The 23,150-nt window shown below is 41.3% G+C and overlaps 1 protein-coding gene across 5 annotated transcripts in view; it reads left to right on the top strand.

Annotated features, from left to right (window-relative positions):
• mocos (molybdenum cofactor sulfurase) overlaps positions 1–23,150 on the top strand; it is a 156,390-nt gene that overhangs the window by 106,101 nt on the left and 27,139 nt on the right. For all 5 annotated transcript variants that reach the window (XM_069911833.1, XM_069911826.1, XM_069911856.1 and 2 more), the window contains exons 9-11: positions 946–1,108; positions 9,901–9,988; positions 21,104–21,225. In XM_069911833.1, coding sequence (XP_069767934.1) covers positions 946–1,108; positions 9,901–9,988; positions 21,104–21,225 — 373 coding nt within the window. The remainder of the gene's footprint in view (positions 1–945; positions 1,109–9,900; positions 9,989–21,103; positions 21,226–23,150) is intronic.

Below are 23,150 nucleotides of genomic sequence, written 5' to 3'. Positions count from 1 at the left end.
ACACTACTCTGCTGCTCTTTCTATACCAGACTAAAATGTAGTCAAGTTGTTGTTCATTGATTTTCCACTGTTTTTGTCTTGTGAGAATGTGGGATGTCCCAAAGGTTTCAGAAGAGCTTACAAAAGAAAAGTATGTTAAATTAAAAGAAACCGGTATCAAAAGGATACAAAGCTGTTCAACTTTTAAAGAAACTAATGTATCCAATGTCCTTTAGGGAAGGAAACAAGCCATTGTTACAATGATCTGTTTGAATCCCGTGCTGTCTGTAAGGAGTTTGTACATACTCCCTATGTCTTTGTGGGTTTCCTCTGGGTGTTTCAATTTCCTCTCACCATTCAAAATGTACCAGAGTTGTAGGTCAATGGGTGAACGTGGTGGAAGACGATAATGCAGGTGGGGGACCTCACTGGACTGCTCAGGCTGGCCCACCTCCGACCTTCCTGTAGTTTCCCATTAAAGGCTGGGAGCTCTAGTCTCCTCCCTCAATTCCAGCTTTGGATCCTGGCCAGAAGCATATATTTGTATCCTGGAGATTTCAGGACATTAAAGCCTTTGACCACGTGCTTCGTGTCTGCATGTGGTTATTGATCGTGCTGTGGTGTAATTGGACAGCATGGGTTTGTGGGCCAGGAGGGCCTGTTACTGTGCTGAATGTCTAAAGTTAAATTATTAATTAAGATTGTTCCTACTTAACCTGCTGAGTTCCTCCAGCAGATCGTATTTTTCTCTGAATTCTAGCATCTGCACTGAATTGAGACGAATGCTGAACTCTCAAGATTTCTTTTAAAGAAAAGTTGGTCAGGATTTACAAATCTGTTTCATATTGCACTCAGGCTTGTAAGAATTTTAAAATGGATGATTGTTTTCTATAATTTAGTGCATTGTTTACAGTATATACAACATCCAGTCATAGTGCGTAATTGTGGATTTTTTTTGCTCTTCAGGTTAAGAAGTGGCCTATTGGAAAGCATGGGCTACTGTACGACCGTGCCTGGATGATTGCTAATCATAATGGTATTTGTCTCAGTCAAAAGCAGGAACCCAGGCTTTGTTTGATTCATCCACACATTGATCTGGAACAAGGAATTATGACCATCAATGCAGAAGGTTAGCAATCTTTAATCAAACAAGGTACAATTTTATGGGTACAAAATATAATTAGTACAGAAATATTATTGAGATAAAGGCACAACTTTTCTTGCCTTTCAATTTTTTTTTCGCTGCAAAATAACTGATATTAGTGGGATGGAGCTATGTTTTTCAGTTGAGGAAATAAACCTATTCATTGCATTACCAATCCAATTGTGTTCTGCATTCTTAATGAGGGCCCTGGTAGATCATACCAGGGTTTGTCACATTTCTGCCCACCTGTTTAAAAGAGGACAGTCAACATCTGGAGCTTATTCACAGCCTCTATGCATCTTCCTTTTTTCCACAATTCATCAAATTATAGTGGGCAAAAATGTTAATGTATTAGATGAAGCTTTTTGCTGTCTTTCCTTACTAGAGAATTAGAAATCACTTCCCTACATTGGTTTCATCACAATAAAAAAAATCCTATTTCAAACTGGCATCTTTTTTCTCTTCTGATTCAGCACTTATTTTATTATTTCTCCATCTTGTTCCAAAATCTTTCTATCTCCCCACAGTGCTGCTGTCACTAAGTGGTAGATTCAGAATCTGAATCAGGTTTGCCCACACTTCCTGCTTTCTCAATACAACCTTTCCCTCCACCGATCTTTGTATGATCCACAAACTTGATCACAAAGCCATCAATTCCGTCATCTTAATTATTTATATACTGCGTGAAAAGTAGTGGACCTACAATGAACCCCTGCAGAACATGAGAAAAAGGGCCCTTTATTACCACTGTTGGCCTTCTACCACTCAGTTAATCTTCTAGTGATGCTCATACTTTCCCATGATACTACAGGCTCCTACATGGTCTAGCAGCACTTTGTCAATCAAAGTTAACAACAACCACTGACTCTCATTTGCCTGTCCTGTTCATTACTTCCTCAAACAATTCCAACTAATTTGTCATGTAAGATCTCCCCTGAAGGTAGAATTTGCCAAATACTGATGATAGCACACTGGCCTATAATTTCTTGTATTCTGCCTCTCTCCCTTCTTAAAGAGTTGAGTGATATTTGCAATTTTCCAGTTCTTTGGAACCATTTCCAACTCAAGTGATTCAAGAAAGATTAATATTAAAACATCTACAATCTCTTCAATGTCTTCTTTCAGAACCCTGTGAAGTAGCCCATCCGGCTCAGGTGAATTATCCACCCTCAGCCCCTTCAGCTTCCCAATCACCTTCTCCTATAAGCGCGACTACACTCTCTTCTGCTCCAACTCTCTCAAAATTCTGGCAAGTCACTAGTGTTCTTTACAGTGAAGACTTATGCAAAATACCTATTCCATTCATCTGCCATGTATTTGCTGATGTTACTGGCGCAGAGGACCCCAAAACGCAGCAGCAATAGAAATTCACCAAGACGAATGGTTACTTAAACAAAAGTAGTTTTTAATTTTCTTTAAACATTTAAAAAAAACAAGATCAAACTTTTCCTTATTACTATTGACTTAACCTAACTTAATCCCCTTATAATTCTAAGCGCACGTGTATGTAATGTTCAGAAAAGTTCTTTGATTCACAGTCCAATCTCACTTCTTGCTCCTCTAAGTTCACCGGTATCAGGCAATTCCTATACTTTGCACAGAACTCAACATTTTAAAATTTTCACCAAGCTCTGGTACTTAAAAGTAATTGGTTACATCTCAGGAAGGTTTTTGTTAGTTTCAAAGAGAGATTTGTTGCTCGTTAGACACACACAAACTGATTCCCTCTGATCAGCCACTTCAGTATCTTGCTGAAGAAACTTGCCCCATCAGGGTTTTCCAAATTATAAACTCTTGTTCTGCAGGTTATCACAGTTCTTTTTTGTTTCCCTTATTTCAGGTGAAACACTCTAGCCAGCCATTTCCTCTTGTATGCACCACAAGGGTTTTGAACAGACTGAAATCAAAACCTCACAACCTGTCTTCAAAATGGGGTTTTTAAACAAGCTGCCAGCTTGCCATGACTGCAGAAACCATTTCCCTCTCTCTCTCTCTCTCTCTCTCTCTCTCTCTCTCTCTCTCTCTCTCTCTCTCTCTCTCTCTCTCTCTCTCTCTCTCTCTCTCTCTCTCTCTCTCTCTCTCTTTCTCTCTCTCTCTCTCTCTTTCTTAGAGAAAGCTTGTTTTGTCTCCTCCCTCTCTGCTTGCAAAAACCATCTGACCTTCCTAGAACAGCAAACTGCAACCAGGCATACCCAATTTCTGAGTCCATTTTTCTGTTGCTTTCAAAACAACAATACATTACTCCACAGCATGTCCAATTAACACATACTTATGAAGTCTCTATAGGCATTCTTCAAAGATTTCGCAAAGGCACTCGGAGCCTGGACTGTCCGGCTTGAGCCAAGCTCTGGCATTTTACATGAGATCTATTTTGTGAAGTGTTTGTGTTTGTTTGTGACCTACTCTACCCCCACAATCTATAAAATAGATTGTGTAAAACTGTAAAAGTGCTGAACTGTAAAATATAATCTGTCACATTTCCCATTACTATCTACTTCTCCAGCATCATTTTCCATTGATCAAATGTCAACTCTTGCCTCTTTTTTACTTTTTATATATTTCTGTAAAAAAAATTTTGATGCCCTCTCGTGTTATTGGCTAGCTTACTTCATTCTTTCTCTCCTGTTGTGTTTTTTTTTGTTGGCTTCTGTTGGTTATTAAAAGTTACCCATTCCTTCAGCTTTCCACTAATTTTTTGGCAATACTGTATGCCCTCTCTTGTTTTCATGCTGTCTTTGACTTCCCTCGTCAACCACAGTTGCCACATCTTCCCTTTAGAATGCTTCTTCTTTGGAATGAAACGATCCTGTGTCTTTTGAATTATTCCCAAGAAATAAATATTTTTTAACATGTTCAGTTTTGCTATCCATTGGGGAAAAAAAGCATCTTGATAGTGCACATTCATTTATTAAATGAAATTCAAAGTAGACACAGTTTATCTCGATATTCCCAGGGTGAATAAATATGCCTTTATTTTTTGTTGTTTTTTTTTCTGGTCCAAGGCTGTTTTATCTTTGAGTGTGCTTTGTAAGGATATATGGAACTAATTATTTTTAATGAAATGACAACTTCCAAGTGAAAATTTATAGTTGACTACATTTTTTTCATGGAACACATCATTTTAGATTATCCACTCTCAAAGAAATTCCACCACAAATCTTCCTCTCTCCTCCCCTTTCAGCCTCTCATAGGGATCTGTCCCTTTGCGACTCCCTGATTCATCCTTCCATTCCCACCAACCACACTCTTGTAACAACACTTTACCTTGCAGCTGCTTCAAATGTAGCTTGTCCTTACTCCCATCCAGGGAAACAGTCTTCCAGTGTAGTCTCCTGTATATTCTCCTCTTTTTGTCGGAGAAACAAAAAGCAGATTAGGTAACCGCCTTGCAAATCATTTGTAATCAGTCTGCAGAGGCAACCGTGAGCTTTGCCCCAATCACAGGCATCTCCTACCCAACCCTCCCTGCAGTTAAATGAGATTTTCTCCCTTCCCAGTTCTAATAAAGGATTTTTAACCTGAAATGTAATTTTTGTTTATCTTCCCACAGGGGTTGCCTGACTGGTTAAGTATTTCCAGCATTTTCTGTTTTTATTTTAGAGTTTTAGTATCCACAGTTTTTAATTTTTTTTGTGTCTTGATTAAAAAATCCTGATCCAAAATGTTGAGTGACCATTTCTTCTGCCAGTCTAACTTGGTTTACTCTGCAGTTTTTTTATTTAAATTTTTGAGAGTTGCCTCCTTGTTCTTTGGTGTCAACTTGCATGGTAACTCTTCATGAGAAAGGATGGAGATGCCTTTTGTACTGTCATGAGAAATAGATAAGTACTGCCTGATGCCATTTCACTGGGTGCTGAACTTGAGGACCAAGTACCCACCTGGGACAGGGTTTACTGGTATTTTTGAAGAAAGAGATGTTTAAGGTCCCCTCTGTTGACACACAACCACCAGGCGAGTTATCTTCGGGAATTGACAACACCTTTGTGTATTGGAGTCGGTTTTTGTTTGCTGTATATCATGCTTTACTTTCAACATATCCATTCCAACAGAGATGCCCTTCTTAAATATCCGCATATTATTGTTGGCATGTGTGTCCTTTATTTAGAGAGAAATATTTAATTAACTGTCTTTCTGAGTGTGGGAACTGATCATGTCATTTCACTGTCTCTTATTCCACTTGAACAGGTAAGATTTCCCTCCACACACGTTTTTTCCTTTCCCTTTCTGAGGAGTCTGCATCTGAAATGTTGGCATTCTTCCCCGTGCAAATTCTGTTTAATGTTTTCAATGTCTCTTGAATTTACAGCAGCTGTGCTAATTTCAGAATCAGGCTTATTTTCATGAACACGTGTCATGAAATTTGTTTTTTTTTTGAGGCAGCAGTATGGTGCACAAGGTGCAAATTTACTATAACTTAATTATGTAAATACAAGATTTTAATAAAAATAAATAGTACACAAAAGAGAAAAAAGTGAGGTATGTTAGGTCTGCTTTGTTCATGAATGAGTGAGTCAAACACCAGACTGAGTCGAAATCAAGGTTCTTTGTTCTTTATTGCCGGATTGTAACACTTGCAACTAACAGTGTTAGTTGGAGAAGGCGCATTCTGCCGTTATCAGCAAGTGGTGTTTTTTATATACCTGAGGATACGTACTAAGTAAATTATCATACCATGACATTGTCCAATGAATAAACTGTTGCTATCCCTCTCTGCTAGCCTCCTGCACATCAATTTGTCATCCCCACTCTTATCTTGAGAGTACAAGGTCACAACTGCATCTTGTTACGGCCCAGCACTGGGTGACTCCCTCTACATTCCCAGCTCATGATGTTTTTACCTAACAGGTAGTGTCCATGGGTTCATTGTGCATTCAGAAATCTGATGGTAGAAGGTAAGAAGCTATGTTTGTAGCATTGAGTAGGTGTCTTCAGGCTCCTGAACCTTCTCCCTGCTACCATCAGGGAGAAGAGGGCATGGCCTGGGTGGTGATGGTCCTTGATGATAGAAGCTGCTTTCTTGTGACACTGCTTCTTAAAGATTTCATCAATGGGCAGAAGATTAATGGCCATGATGGTGCTTGCCAAGTTTATAAGCCTCTGTAGCTTTTTCCTCTCCTTAGCATTGGAACCTCCATACCAGACAGTGATACAGCCAATCAGAATGCTCTCCACAGAACACTTGTAGAAATTTGCAAGTGTCTTTGTTGACTTATGAAATCTGAGGTACTCAAAATATATCTCAAAATATTGCCACTGGCAAGCCTTCTTCCTAAATGCAGGAATCTGAAGTTTTTTTTTACCCTCTTCAGGACTGATTTGTGTTCTCCTGGCTTCCTTTTCCTGAAGACCCCAATCAATTCCTTTGTTTTAATGACATTGAATAAAGGTTATTGTTGTGACCCCACTCAACCAGCTGATCTATCTCCCTCCTGTACGTTTCCTCATTGCCATTTGTGATTTTGCCAACAACAGTGGTGTCGTTCGCAAATTTGTAGATGGCATTTGAACTGTGCCTAGCCACATGGTAATGGGTTTAGAGAGAGTGGAGCAGTGGGCTAAGTACATATCCTCACTTCCTTGAGGGGGACCTCTGTTGATTATCAATTCGGAGGAGATGTTGTTGCCAATCCGCACTGTAGTCTTCGAATGAGGAGTTCAAAGATTTTACATTTTATCCACCAAAATAAAACTAAAGTGTGGGTTATCTTGTTTTGGAAGAGAAATGTATTTTCTTACTGTTGCAAATTATATATTCCAATGTTATATACTTTCTTGTGTCATTGAACAAAGCACAAATCCTCAGAATCTATTAAAAACTGCAAAGAATAATGAGAACTCCTAGGGTTAGCAACTGGTAATTACTGATTGTCAGTCACCAGTGGAACCATTGTGTTTGTCGAATAGAAAAAAAATCCCCAAGATATTTTCAAAGGTTCACAGATTCCTTTTATTTTCACATAATAATACATTAAAAATGTAATGTATCTGATGTACTTCAGCTTTTGACTGCCTTTAAGCTGTCCCCACAGGTATTACCCAGCATCTCTAAAAATAGGAGAAAGAGAACCAAAGGGAGTCCCTTCAGAGTCACTGAATGTCTGTGGATTCTCTTCCAGTGCTCCCACAGCCTCTGCAGCCACACAGACTCCAGTTCAACCCAATGGCAACCTAAACTCCAGATCCAAATCTCTGATAGGATGAGGAAGCCTTTAGTACTCAAGGTCCTTCAGGAGCCCTTGCCCTCATGAATCCTGGTTCCAGAACCATATGTGGGTCCTTCAGCCGCTGGTATGATCACCACCCTGCCATCCTGTCAGGCAATAGTTCTCAAACTTTTTCTTCCCACTCATGCACAACTTTAAGTAATTCCTATGCCATAAGTGCTCTGTGATTAGCAAAGGATTGTTTAAGGTGATATGTGAATGGGAAGGGAAGATTGAGAATCACTGCTCAATTGTCACTGAAATATTTTGCTTGAGAAAAATTGTCATTAGCCTGTTTCCTTTGGAGTTATGAAACTGTACATAATGAGTCAATAAGGTACAATTAAAATAGTGGTTTTCAAACTTTTTTATGCTTCTCAACAAGAGGTATTCTCCCATTTCTGGTGCCCTGGCCCGCTGCTCACCTGGAATCTGCAAGCCCTCATCTAACGCTGCCCAGCGCAGGTGCCGCCATCTTAGACTCACCCTTTGTGGTTGCAGGATTTTTTTCTTTTAAAAGCATCAGCTCCTTTAACAAGACATTTAAAGCCTGTATGGAGCTGTTGGTATAAGACCGAGCGGTAGGACCCTGAGGAGCAGCATTTGTCTTTCTTTGATCCCTGCTCTCTCAGGTCTGCACCAGTAGCAGCACAAACAATTTTTTTAATTCTAAGCTACCAATGACATTTTTACCAGATCGCAAAGGAAAACAGGAAAAACACAAATTAGTTTAAATGGAGAAAAATGATCTTCAAACAGATTTTTACTTGAACACAATGGATATCAACAATTTTCACAAAATACATTTGCACAAAAGAAAAGCAGCAGGGAAAAATTAGTGGGAAATGTGGTAGTACACCACCGGCCTACAGCAGGGGGCAACGTCTGTACCTACAGGAGTGTAAGGGGACAGGACAACACCTGGCATCAGTCGGCCTGAATGGATCAAGCTCCACCTGGGCGGATGTCAATCACCCTCCGGGATATAAGCCTGCGCCGGTCTCCCAAAGCTCACTCAGAGTTACTGCAGCTACAGCTAGCCTGGCTCTGTGGAAGTCTTTGTGGATTAAAGCCTGTTGTACAGTCTTTACCTTGTGTGTGTCTGATTCTGGCTAACAGCGCACCACAGGAAATGAATTACATAGCGTCAACAATGAACTTGGTGCTCTCTACTCTCACCACTACAGAGTGATTGATGTGTGTGGAGGGTGGTCGTTTTGGATTATACTTCACCTTCACTGAGTAACGCACTTTCTCTGTAACATCCTTTATCCTTGTATTTGGGATGTGTCTCAGAGAATGGAACTCCCAATGATGCCACATTTCTATGCTCCAGTTTTCAGTACTAGACTCCTGCACCAGATGGTATTTCCTTCAGTGTTTAATTCCCCCACTCTAATGCTGAGTGTTGGTTTGAGAGTGATTCTTGCACTTCCGTCTTATCCTGCCCTTTTAGATGGTCGCCATCCTGTCCTCCCAGTGGTGTCTGGTAACTGATTCCTGGAACATATCATTTTAGATACCATAAACCTCTCTTGGGCTTCAGGGTAACTCCGTCGGCTTTTGAAATCCCAAGATGACTTCACGAGCAGAGGCGCTGCTTCCTTGTGAGATCTTCCAGGACATCCTGAGATTTCGACTTCATGCAGCAGCTGCAGACACTAGGCCTCAACTTCTCATTTTTGGTTTCAGATACTTGCCAAGTAAAAAAGAAATGTACGTAATTTAAACAGGCAAAGTATGTCCCTTATCTTTATGTTTAATTTTATTTATTTAAATTGTTGTTCTAACTTGGAGATATTCGACAGCCAAACAGGTCAAGCAGCATCTACAGACAAGCAAGTTTCAGGTCAATGAGCCTTTCATTAGCATGTTTGGTTCAAGATCATCAACCTGAAACATAAACTTTCCTTCAGCCTTCGCATGCTATTTAAAGATTTTAAGTTTTAACTGAATTTTTCAGAATAAGCATTTTTTCATTAATGAAGGTCGTGTCTAGCCTAGACATCATCGTGAGATGGTATCAAAAGTGTTTTTGAAGGAAATGTAAACTACTTCTTGGCATACTGAAAAATTGATAAGCTTTTGATAGGGTGCAAAGGAGATTTCCCAGGATGTTACCTGAATTGGAGAAATGCCTTGTGAAGAAAGATTGAATAGACAAGGACTTTTCTCTTCAGAGCAAGAGAGGGTGGAAGTGACTTAATAGTGGTGTACAAGATTATGAGAGGCATAGATAGGGTGGACAGCCAGCATCTTTATCCCAGGGCAGCAATGGCCAAGACCAGGGGAAGTCTGTTTAAGGTGAATGGAGGAAAGAGTCGGGGAAATGTGAGAGGTAAGTTTTTTTTACACACAGAATGGTGGGTGTTTGGAATGCTTTGCTGTGGGTGGTGGTGGGGGCTGGTACAATAGAGATATTTAATAGACTCTTACATAGTCACATAGACATGAGAATGTGAGGTTGGGAAGGATTAGATTTATGGTGTAGGTTTATATGGGATGACACAATATCATAAGCTGACGACCCCATATTGTACTATGTTTTCATTTTATTGTATTGCACTCCTTCAGGGATGGATCCTATAATGGTGTCTCTGGAAGAAGAAAGTGAAACACAAAGTTCACTTCAGTTCTGTCAAACTAAAGTCTGTGGAGACAGGTGAGTGGCTGAGTCAATGTAGACTGTAGTTATTTTGAGTTAGATTTGCAATATTTTCAAATGAAGTTGGAACCTGGAGGATTAGGGAGAAAGGCAGAAGGCTTCCATGGCTCTGCTGGAAAATAAACAATATTAAATCATTGGACGAGACATAGGATATTTTAGATCAGGAGTGTCAAACTCAAATTCACGGAGGGCCAAAATTAAAAACTTGGACTAAGTCGAGGGCCGAACTAAATATTTATTGAAAGTTTTCAACAACATCTGCATGTTTTCTCTTCTTTCAACATATGTAATGTTAAACTTTAGGATCTAACTTTAGGAGGATAATGTTACAGGTCAGGAATAGGTAGCTCAAGTTCACCCTTTGCTTGACCTGAGGGAAACCTATTTGGTCCCTGTGGACATGTAGTCAGCATTCACAGGCTGTGTCCATTTTGGCCTGCATCAGGACTCAGCATTTCCTGCTCACTCCTCAGGCTCTAGGCCTCTATTCATCCTCGACCCACCATCCCTCTACCTGACCAGTCTTTTACCCAACCTCTACTCACCCCTCACTCCACTCACTCTGCCTCTACCCACCCCATCCTATACATGCCCCTCTACTGCCTCTCCCCTCAACCTGTTCCTCCCTCTACCCATCTCTCACCCTCTAATCACCCCTCCCCTACTCACTCCGCCCCTCCCCTTTTACCTCTTCCCTATCCACCCCTCCTTCTACTCATCCCTCCCTCTAACTGCCCCTCGGACCACCATAACTTCCCCTGCCCATTACTCCTCACCTACACCCTCTGCCCACCCCTGCTTACCCACACACTCAGGCCCAGCGCACTGCCGATCAGCCTTTGCGGACAGCCACCATCTCTCTCTTCACGTGCAGGGCCGAACCAGCCGTCCCTGGGGTCCGCGTGGGTGCAAGCACTGAAGGCCGTGGCGACCGGGAGAAGTGCGCTTGCGCTGTGGAAGGGCCGTCCGGTGCCAGTCGCGCGGGGCTCGCGCTGCCCGGGGGCCGTGCGCAGCCTGCCATGCCCATCGCGCCAACAGGAAATCACAGGCGCTTGCCAATCCGCCGCACCGCTCGACAGGTGGGAGAAGTGAGTGGTTGTGCAGGTAGCCTTCCAACTGGCTTGCCAGCTGATGACATCGACAGACTTCTCGTGTTACAATGGGGAAGGATGTTCAATGAAGGGGGAGGATGGTGGGAGTGACATTACCAAAAAACAGCATCGGCTCTTGCTGCAGGGCTGGCCACCTCTAATACATTTTTGAAATGATCTTGCGGGCCAAATATAATTATATCGCGGGCCAAATTTGGCCCGCGGGCCAGAGTTTGACATGTGTGTTTTAGATTCTTCTTCGCTGTGGAAGACATTAGGAGCATATGGGACTCTCAAAAGTCTCTGGGAAGAGAAGTGAGTGCAATCAATATCATGAGAGAGAAGGTACTTGGGAACCTAAATGCACTAAGGGAAGAAAAGTGTCCTGGACTGGATGGAATGCACCTTGGGTTTTGAAGAAGGTTGCTGTAGAGATTGAGGAGAAATTGGTAATGATGTTCTAGGAATCTATGTATTCTGGCATGGTTCTGGAGGATCGCGAATGTCACTCTACTGTTTAAGAAGGGAGTGAGGCAGCAGAATGGAAATATAGATAGATTAGCCTGAAGCTGTTGGAATCGATTGTTAAGTATAAGGTTATTAAGTACTAAGTGGTGCATGACAAGATAGGGCAAAGTCAGCATGGTTTCCTTAAAGCATAATCATGCCTGACAGAAGTTCTGCAATCTTTTGAGGAGATAACAAGGGGGCTAGATGGGAGAGGTGCAGTGGATGTGGTGTATTTAGACTTTCAAAGGGCCTTCGACAAGGTTCTGCACATGAAGATAGTTAACAAGATGAGAGCCCATGGAATTACAGGAAGGATACCAACATGGGTAGAACATTGGCTGATAAGCAGGAAGTAGAGAGTGAGAATAAAGGGATCCTATTCTGGTTTGTTACCTGTTACCAGTGGTGTTCTGCAGGGTTTGGTGTTGGGGCACTTTATATGTTGCATATAAATGACTTCGATTATGGAATAAATGGCTTTGTAGCTAAATTACAGATGATAGGTGGTAGCGCAGATGTTGCTGAGGATACAGAAAGGCTGCAGAGAGACTTGATAGATTAAGAAAATGGGCAAAGAGGTGGCAGACAAAATACAATGGTGCAAAGTGCACACTTTGATAGAAGAAATAGACAGGTAGATTATTACTTAGATGGGGAGAAAATTCAAAAGTGGTGAAGAAGGAAAATGCAATGTTGGCATTCATTTCTAGAGGAATAGCACTTAAGAGCAGAGATGTAATGTTGAGACTCTATAGGGCACTGGTGAGACCTCACTTGAAGTGCAAGCATTATTTGAGAAAGAATGTGCTGGCACTGGAGACAGTTCAGAGAAGATTTATTAGAATGATGCGAGCATATGAGGAACATTTGTCGCTCTTGGACTGTTTTCGTTGGAATACAGAAGGATGAGAGAGAGCTCAGAGAGACATTTTTAATGCAGAAAGGCCAGGACAGAGTAGATGCAAGGATGTTTCCCATGGCGGGTTATCTAGGATAAAAGGGCATCAATTTAAAACAGAAATGTGGAGGAATTTCTTTAGCCAGAGGTTTGGGAATCTGTAGAACTTTTTGCCACAGGCTGCTGTGGAAATGAGATCATGGGGTGTATTTGAGGCAGAGATTTACAGGTATTTGATTAATCAGGACTTCAAGGGTTACGGGGAAAAGGCCAGGAAGTGGGGGTGAGTGGATGGATGCATCAGCTCATGATAGCATGGTGGAGCAGACTCAATGGGCCAGTTGGCCTACTTCTGCTCCTATATTTTGTGAATTTGTGTCTCAGTAAATAAGACAAGTTGGACATCATTTGATTTGGATGAATAGCACAATGACGTGGACTTGGAAGTCATGTAGACACTTCTAAATCTAGGATTAAAGAGGATTGTTATGGGGATGAAATTGCTGCTTCAACAGCAGTGGGGAATGCCTTTGGTACATTTAACTGCTCCATTTGAAATATGTTTGAGAAAGGTAGGAATTTCCCTGATTTTTTTGCTTAATGCTGAATTTTACATCCTGAAGATCATTGCTGGGCATGACTTGGAGTCTCCAAATCCTTGTTCTTCATTACATTGATCGTTAATCATGGAAGGTGTTTACCATATAACAATTATAGCACAGAAACTGGCCAATTTGGCCCTTCTTGTCCCCACTGATCCAAGTATCCTCCTCTAATCCCACTTACCAGCACTCTGCCCATATCCCTCCATCCCCCTCCCATCCATATACTTATCTAACTCTTCCTTAAATGACAAAATTGACCTTTCCCGGAAGCCCATTCCACACAGTATCCCCTCTCTGAGTAAAGAAGTTCCCCCTAAACCTTTGTCACCTCTCAACCCATGACCTCTTGTATCCATCTCTCCTACTCTCAATTTAGTCTGAGGAAATTGAATAACATTTGGCTAATCTAGTGCCAGTTTATGTCCCAATAGGAGTGTACAGGTGCTCCCCTTCTTACGATTTTTCAAAGTTACAATGGTTCAAATCCGTACTTTCAATTTTGAATTTCGATCTGTTCCCGTGCTTGTGATATGTGGCACGCGACTCTCTTGTGATGCTGGTTGATGGTAGCATCGCACGAGAGGATTGTACAGCGTACTTTCTCGAGATGCTGACTCAACCACTCTTGCACTCTCTGGAGCAATGACACGAATGAGTGCACTGTCAACAACCCATCATGTTGACCATGATGCCATGTGTGTCTCTTCATCATCCAGCAATTAATTTTAGTTCAATGCTTCAAACATTCTTCATGTCTCGTGTGCTTTCAGCAGTGTTATGCTTCTGGTTTTTTTCAGTGTGGAATAAAGGTATTCAAAATGTAATTTAAAAACAAAAGGGAGGTGGGGTATTCTTTCTCGACTTACGATTTTTTCTACTTACTATGGGTTTTCCGGAATGAACCCCATTGCAAGTTGAGGAGCACCTGTATTCAATTAACACAAATTTTCAGGGATTTAAAATTTCTTTTATTTTTTATTTATCCAATTAAGTGTGGGCCTGATGTAAGATGGAGTTAATTGATGATACTAAATGCAGGAACTTAGGATTGCTGGACACGAGACAATTATGTGGTTAGTTGGGTGATGTGCTAGATGCAGCCAATGACAACAAGTGTCTATGAGTACATTTTGACAATGAAAAGTGGATGGTTGTGTGGTGCAGATAAGAATATGAGAAATAGGAGCAGGAAGAGGTCGTCAAGCCTGCTCCACCACTCAGTGAGACCCTGAATGATATGGCTATGGGACTAGCTCCACTTATCCTCTCTCTTCCCCATAACCTTCATTCGCCTATTCAAAAATGTATCTTTAAATACTTTCCAAAATATGGGGGAGTGGGTAGGGAAGAGAACCAAAGATGTGGACTTTTAAAAGTGAAAGGCCAAGAGGGCAAATGTCAGGCCGTGGAATCCTGGATTTTTAGTACTGTTTTCATTGAATTATGATATTAATTTGTCCATCAAATTTAGTTTGGTGACAGTTTTATTTTGCATGAATTGTTAGGTAACCATGCTTATCCCTATGAAGATTTTAAAGACTTATCTCTGAATTGTAAAGAAAGACTTGATGTTATTGTGGTACATGGGTGGATCTTTGGTGGATATGGGTGGATCTTTGGTGGATAGACTGAACCCTTCAAGACTGCAAGGTTTTGACAGAGATCTGAAGTAGCAGTACACAAGAAATGGAAGCATGAATCGCCTGTTGTCAAATATTTTCTACATTAAAACTCCAGTATCTGCTATCTGGCTATTCAGTGATGTTCCCAGTATTCTCTTAAAACTCACCGGGGTCCCTGTTCCCACATATCCTTGAAATTGGCCAGAACACTGACTCCTGCTTCCCCCTGCAGCTGACCAGGGCATCGATTCCATCACACCCTTGAAACTAATGGTTCCTCAGTTCCATTCCTGGACATTTTCCTCTGGAACATATTATTGGCCCCTTCTAAAATATTCAACCCAGACTACTTAGAATTTCTCCCATTGTTGGAATTATTGAAATTACCCCGAAATAATGTCGTGAATAGTGGTATTATTCACTGGTTTCCCCATCCTTTTGAAGGATGCAGTGATAAGTGCAATTTCCACTTCAAATACTTCTTGAATCTTTTGAGGTTTGCAAAATTGTATTGTCGATACCTCTCTTTGGTTTCCATCCCAGGGTGTTTAATAAAAACACTTCAGGATTACTTGTTTGCCTTAAATCCTGCATTATTTACTCTGTTGTTATTTTAATATTAAAATCCAACTTGTTGCTCTCATTGACTTAGTTTTCTGCCATATTACACTGATGATCTCTGCTTTATCTTTGAAAATTATACCAAGTATTGATGCCAACTGATTCAAATTTAAAAAAAAATGTAGCTTTTGGGAATCAGAAATAAAAATAGAAGACTGGAAATTCTCAAGAAGCATCTGTGGAAAGAGATGTTTAAGGTCAGAGATACTTTGACACAGCTGAAGGATCTCAGATTTTAAACATTGATGCATTTTCTCTTTCTACAGAGTATTATTTCCAGAATTTTCTGTATTTATTGTCACTGAAAAACAACAGTACTGAACCTTGTTTTTGAAAACATTTTAAATAACTGTTCCATTTTCAAACCTGAAAATGTTTTCAATGTGCATAACTTTAACCAATGCTGCCACCCTTTGACAGAAGGAATATATCTACATTGGCAACAGAATAAATTCAAGATTACAAGGCATCGGTAACTTGCGTCAATAATTTCAATTGTTTATTTTCTGCTTGGTTTGTTTCCCAGCCTAAATTTTCAAATGAGTATGTTACAAGAATGTACAGCAGGCATTATAAATCCAAAGTTTGGACAAAGGAGACCCACCATGCCAAATCTCTGCTTATTTCAAATATAATAAATTAATTTTTGCCAAAGGCTGCTGCCTGAAATATAAAACCTTATTTGTATTAATGAGGGGAGGCAACAAAGTGTCAGTAGACCTGTTTAAATGATTGGGACTGATAATGGGGAAATCCAAAATATGATTGAGATGTGATGAAGTCAGAGAGAGAACAGGGACACCCCTTTTCACAGAGAAATTAAAGAGGCTATGAAATATCAGACGAAGAAAACATTTAAAATAGGTTTGCTGGGTGGATTAAGGAGTGTGAAGGAATATAAAAATATGACAAGCAACGTTACATGGAGGACACCTATCACGGCAGTCACCTGTGTTCTACTGTGTTCTAATTTAAGAACAATTTTATGCAGCTTTAAGGATAATTATTTTCATTGGAAGTTGGTAATGCCTCAAAACCTCTTTTTTTTTAATTTAGAATGTCTGTGATATTAGCAGAAGTGTCTTAGTTGCCTATTTCCACCTGCCCTGAATATTTTGCATGGAACTCAATCATATCTGCCAGTTTTCCAAAATAACATCTGTTGAAGTTTTTTCATAATATTCTAGATTTTGTTGCCCTTTTATTTAACTTTTCTATTTGTTCAGAATTTAACCTTTACACTTTGCATTGATGAGATATGAGCTTTAATCTCATGATTATCAGTCTGTGGACACATCAACCACCTTAGAATCCACAAAGCGAAAGCAGGTTACTCTTGATCCCAAGAGATGACCCAAGGTGAGGTAAAACACGAAAGTCTGCAGTCTCTGTGATTGTAGTAAAAACACAGAAAACAAAAATCCCTCAATAACTTCTCATTTGTCTCATCCCACTTTACCAAGACAAAGGACTAACCATGGGTACCCACATCGCACCCAGCAATGCCTGTCTTTTTGTTGGCTTTGTGGAACCTCAACACTTCCTCCATTACATCAGTGACTACTTTGCTACTGCTTCATGCACCCATGATGAGCTTGTCACTTTTATCCACTTTGCTTTCAACTACCACCCTAACCTCAAATTTACTTGGTCGCTGGGGTGCATCTCACCAAACTAGCACCTCATTAGGCCACCGGCTCCTCATTGGGCTACTCTGGCACCTCATGGGCCCACTTAGAATGGCAGCGACATATAAGACAACCACCCCCCCCACCAACTGAGTTCTATTTTATATTCTGGACATAACTGTTTCTTCCACGACCAGTCATCCAACTTCATAGTCCTACAGTTTGCTGTCATTTATACAATGCCAAATACAACATGACAGCCACAAAGGCCAGGTCTCGTGAGACTTCCTTGTTGCCGTTTTTGGTGAGCTCCAGCACCTAAAAAATTTGCACTGATCCCCTCCTTGGTCCATCTCCAGCAACATTCGTTTTTCTTAATCTCTTAGTCTCCATCTCGGGAGTCAAACTCTCAACACACATTTCTACAAACCCATCAATTCCCATAGCTACCTCGGCTACACCTCTTCGCACCCTGTAAGGATTTCATTCCTTTCTCTCAATTCCTCTGTTTCCACCTGAAAATTGGACGAACACATCTCTTATTCCATCTGGACATCTGCTCGCAGGACAAGTCTTCTAAGCCAGATTTTCAGAATGTCCATCTTCTTCAAATAATGTGGCTTTCACTCTATCACCATCAATGCAGCCCTCACCCACATATACTCCATTGCCTGCACATCTGCCCTATTCATCTCCACCCCTATGTGCATATAGGACAGGATTCCCCTTGTCCTCACCAAGCACTAGTATCAGCATCCAACATATCGTTTTACTCCATTCTGCCACCTACTACATGATCCCACCACAGACAGTTCTTAATTTCTCTTCCCCTTTCCACCTCCTGCAAGGGCCATTCCCTCTTTGACTCCCCTGTCTACTTCTCCTGTCCCACCAATTGCCCCATTGGCACTTACTCCTGTAACCACAGGAGGTGATCCACTTGCACTCACACCTCCTCCACCATCACCATTCAGGATCCCAAACTGTCCAAGTGAAGTAACATTTCACTTGTAAATCTGCTGTATCACGTGCTCCTTTTGCGGTCTCCTTTACCTTGGAGAGACTGGATGCAGACTGGGAGATCACTTCATTGAGCACCTTGGCTCTGTCCACTGCAACAGCGTGGATCTCCCGGTGGCCACCCATTCAATTCGCCATGCCATTATTATGCCAACATGTCTGCCCATCTCATGCACTGTCAGACTGAGACCACCTTTAAACTGGATGAACAGACCTCATATTCTGTCTGGGCACCCTCCAACTGTATGCCTTTAACATCGACTTCTTCAGTTTCTGATAAAACCCCCTCCTCCCATCTTCTTCTCCCTCTCCTTTCCTCTAGTTCTCTCTCTCTCTCTCTCTCTCTCTCATTCTTTTTCCCTCTGTCTCCTTTCAAAGAGCCAGAAACAACACACTTCCCCCAAATAATTCTTACCTTTCCTCTCTTCTGTTCTCTTATCATATCCAATCAACACCATTTGTCTGTTGAGTTGTACACCTCCCCCTTTCATTTGGTGCGGCATGGTTGGTGTAGCGGTTAGTGCAACGGCTTTACAGCGCGAGCGATCAGGACCAGACCCAGGTTCGAATCCCACACTGTCTGTAAGGACACTGTATGTTTCCCCTGTATCTGCATGGGTTTTCTCCAGGGTTTCCAGTTTCCTTCCACCATTCAAAACATACTGGGGATGTAGGTTATTGGGGTGTAAATTGTGCAGCATGGGCTCGTGGACCGAAATTCAAAAAAAATTTAATTAAAACATTTAAAATTCATTCTTCCCTTTTCATCTGCCTTTTAATATAGCTGCCTGTCTGCGTTTTACTCATATTTTGAAGAAGGGCTCAGGCCTGAAATGTCGGTAATATATCTTTACCTCTTATGGACGCTGCAAGACCTGCTGAGTTTCTCCAGCATTTCTGTATTTTAAACCAAGGTGAAGTCCTGTCACAGCTAACTCCTTGAACCAAGGAGACCAGCATATATTAATCTTTGCTCTGTCAATTTTGGAATGGTTAGTCACGACATCCTCAATGTCCTAACCTTTCTCCAATCGTGAGGATTTTCTTTCCTCAAAGTGCCTTAAGTACTGAAGTTAATAACTCTTCTTGCTGTAGGAGAGGGTCTTACCTTGAGGGTGAAAAACAATCTCATTCAGCATTCTGCTCTCCAGTCCTGTGGAATTCCAGTACCCCTCCCCCCCCACCCTTGAATCCAATGTTGTTTACATTTTTAAAGATGATCAGAAATCCTGCCCCTCTTTGACCAAACAGAAATGCATAGAAATTCTTCAGGTGCAGTTACCATTGCCATTTTACCACAGATCTCAAAACATCTCTGTTGAAACACACACAGAATATTGGTGCCACTGTAATGTCAGAGGGAGTCAGGGGAACATGACCCAGTTCTCATCAAGGGCTCAGCAGTGGAGAAGGATAATTCAATTTCCTGGGTGTCTGTGGTGGAGCCTCCATGTTGATACAATCATGAAGAAGACTCACCAGCAGTTATACTTTGTGAGGTCACCATATAACCATATAATCACTTACAGCACAGAACAGGCCAGTTCGGCCCTACTAGTCCATGCTGTAACAAATCCCCACCCTCCTAGTCCCACTGACCAGCACCCCTCCAGTCCTGTCCTATCCATGTAACTATCCAGTCTTTCCTTAAATGTAACCAATCATCCCGCCTCGACCACGTCTGTCAGAAGCTCATTCCACATCCCTACCACCCTTTGCGTAAAGAAATTTCCCCTCATGTTCCCCTTATAATTTTCCCCCTTCAATCTTAAACCATGCCCTCTAGTTTGAATCTCCCCCACTCTTAATTGAAAAAGCCTATCCACGATTACTCTGTCTGTCCCTTTTAAAATCTTAAGCACCTCTATCAAGTCCCCTCTCAATCTTCTACGCTCCAAAGAAAAAAGCTCCAGTCTGCACAACCTTTCCCTGGAATTCAAACCTTGAAATCCTGTCAACATTCTCGTGAACCTTCTCTGCACTCTCTCTATTTTGTTTATACCTTTCCTATAATTTGGTGACCAAAACTCACAGAACTCCATATTTGGCCTCACCAATGCCTTGTACAAGGTGTCTGAGGAGATTTGGTATGTCACTGAAGACTCTCAAAAACTTCTACAGATGTACCATGGAGAGCATACTAGCTGGTTGCTGCATTGTCTGATATGAACACACCAAATCTCAGGACAAAAAAAAACTTCGGAGCATTGTTAACTCAGCCTGCAACATCACAGGCACCAGACCACTCCATTGAGGATATCTACATGAGGCAGTGTCTTAAAAAAGTAGCCTCTATCATCAAGAATCCCCACCACCCAGGCCATGCAGTCTTCACTCTGGAGGTACAGGAGCCTAAAGATGAGCCACTTAATGGCACAAGGGACAGCTTCTTTCCCCCCCCCCCCACCATCAGATTCCTGAATACACTGCTTTAGTTTTCATGCACTCCTATTTTTATTTTTTTATATTTATTATTGTTGTAAGATGGTGCATAATATGAATGTTTGAACTGTGATACTACTGCAAAACACCAAATCATGTGACTTGTTCATCACAATAAATTCTGATTCAAGGATGAATAATATTTGAAATGTTACTGAAAAAGCAGCAGAAAATTTTTTAAAAAACAGATGAAAATTAACCTTTTCTTGGTTAAAGCTTTTAACTGACCAAAGTCCATCAAATTTAGAAGCTGATATACCAGAATGTAAACAACAATCACAATTCTTGAATTGCCAACAACTGGCTGGTGCATCTTTAATCTTAAATTTACAAAATTCATAAGATCATGCAGAGAGAGACCAGGACAGGAAAAGGGGATAGAAGATTAATTAAGGGAAACCAGATTCCCTGCTATATGCCACCAGCAGTGGAATTTCTGTCATTCGAATAAGGTCTTCCTTTCAACTACAGGAGAATGTGGAGGAAGGGTAAGGAGAATAGAAGAGAGGGCAACATGAAGGCATGCAAACCTCTTCGTCCTTCAGGGAGATTCTGTAGTATGTGGGGAATCTCAGTTTTGATGCCAAATATTTTGGACAGCCAGAATAAGCCTGGAGATTTTTGTATATTAATTTATTTGTGAAATTAACAGTATCTATTTTTTTATTGCAGAGTGAAAGGGTTAGGCTGTGGGGAAAATGTTGCAGAATGGATCTCCACGTTTCTTGAACGCCAGAGTTATTTGTTCAGACAGAGTTCTGATTTTCAAAGAGTGATGAAGAAACATAAGGAAGGTATAATATCTGCATAAAAGCTAACATTTTGTAAGGTTGATGGTCAGTGGATATTATATTGCTAGTATTTCACACATCTGAACTGTTGCTGACCTTCGAGTGAAGGTATTCCCACAGTGCTGTTGGGACTTAAGTTCTGTGAGAAAAAGAAACATGAATATATTTCCGTGTAAGAAAGGTGTATGACTTGGAGGGAAACCTGGTGTTTCCATGCACCTTGCTCTTTGGTGATAAAATAAACAGATATGGAAGGTGCTGTCAAAGTACCAGGGGCAGTGGATATTGCAGAAGGTATACACTGCAGGTAAAGTGTGCTGGGGGCAGAAGCATTGATGGGACATGGGGGGCATCAAGGAAGTAGGTTGTTTAGTAGTGGGTGGCATTGGGCTAATTTGGAGCTGCACTCAGTCAGACAAATGAGAAAAATTCCACAACTGGTCAATGAGAATCTTGCTGATGGCAGAAAGATTTCAGAGTGTTAGGGTAGTAAGTCACTCGCTACAGCATATCCAGCCTCTGAACTGCTTGAGTTGAGATTTTATTTGGCTCACTAGTCGAGTTTCAGGTCTAGGGTGGTGGAAGACTCACCAACGGTTCTGCTTTTAAGTGTCAGGAGAAGGTACTTAGAATCGGTTAAAGATGGGCATCGCCTGGGATGTGTGCAGTGTGACTATTACTTGCCTCCTACAAGTGCGGAGTGCTTCTTTTATTAAGGAGTATAATGATCAGTGAACACCCACTTCTGCCTTTATGTTGGAGAAAGTCATCAATGAAGATGGTTTGGGCATTGGTCACTACCCTGAGGAATTCCTGAAGTGATGCACGCCTTCTGCAGGATCTTGATCCAAAATGTCAGTCATCTTTTTCCCAGGCTGATGTGGCCTGACCCATTAAGTTATTCCAGCAGCTTGATTTTTGCTCCAGATTCCAACATCGTGGAATGATTGCTTTCATTAGGCTGAGTATTGAGCACATATTTAAGAACTCATCATTCAGTTGTAGAGATGCTAGTCATTCCACACGAAGAACAATAGAACCACAAAACATTATAGCATAGAAACAAGCCCTTCTAGTTTGTACCAAACTATTATTCTGCCTTGTCCCGCTGACTTGCACATGATCCATAGCCCTGCATACCCCTCCTATCCATGTACCTGTCCAAATTCTTAAATTTTGAAATTGAACCTGTATTCACTGAAGCTCGTTTCACACTCTGTGAAGAAGTTCCCTGTCATGTTCCCCCTAAACTTTCCCTTTCATCCAGGTCCTCTGATTTGTTTTGCACCTATCTTCAATGGAAAAGGCCTAGCTACATTTAATTTGTTCATGCCCCTCATAATTTGAAATACCTCTTCGCTCCAGGGAATAAAGTCCTCACCTGTTTAACCTTTCCCTCTAACTCTGTTCCTGAAGTCCAGGCAGCATCCTAGTAAATTTTCTCTGCACTCTTTCAATATTACAGATAGCTTTCCTGTAGTTAGGTGACCAAAGTTGGCCACAATACTCCAATTTTGGCCTCACCAATGTCTTATACAACTTTAGCATAACATCCCAATTCCTGGAGAATTGTATGCAGTTCTGGTTGCCCAGCTAAAGGAAGTATATCAGTGAGTTGGAGGACGTGCAGAGGGGATTCACCAGGATGTTGCCAGGACTAGAGAGGTTGTAACGGTTTGATTTTTATTCCCTGGAGCTTAGGAGCCTGAGGGATAACCTAATCGAGGTTTATAAAATGAGGGGCATGGGTAAAGTGAATGTTTCCAGGCTTTTTCTCGGGAAATATTTGAGAACTATAGGGCATAGATTCAAGATGTGAGGGGAGAGATTTAAGAGGGACCTGAGGGCCACCTTTCTCACTCTGATGGAAGTGGGCACACTTTTGACTTTCAGGTGAACCTGGACATATTTGTGCATTGGAAGGAATT

This window comes from Narcine bancroftii, chromosome 1 (assembly GCF_036971445.1).
Source record: "Narcine bancroftii isolate sNarBan1 chromosome 1, sNarBan1.hap1, whole genome shotgun sequence".
In the NCBI taxonomy this organism is placed as follows: domain Eukaryota; kingdom Metazoa; phylum Chordata; class Chondrichthyes; order Torpediniformes; family Narcinidae; genus Narcine; species Narcine bancroftii.
Note: the sequence above shows the minus strand (reverse complement) of the source record. Positions and strands in the feature narration are given on the sequence as shown.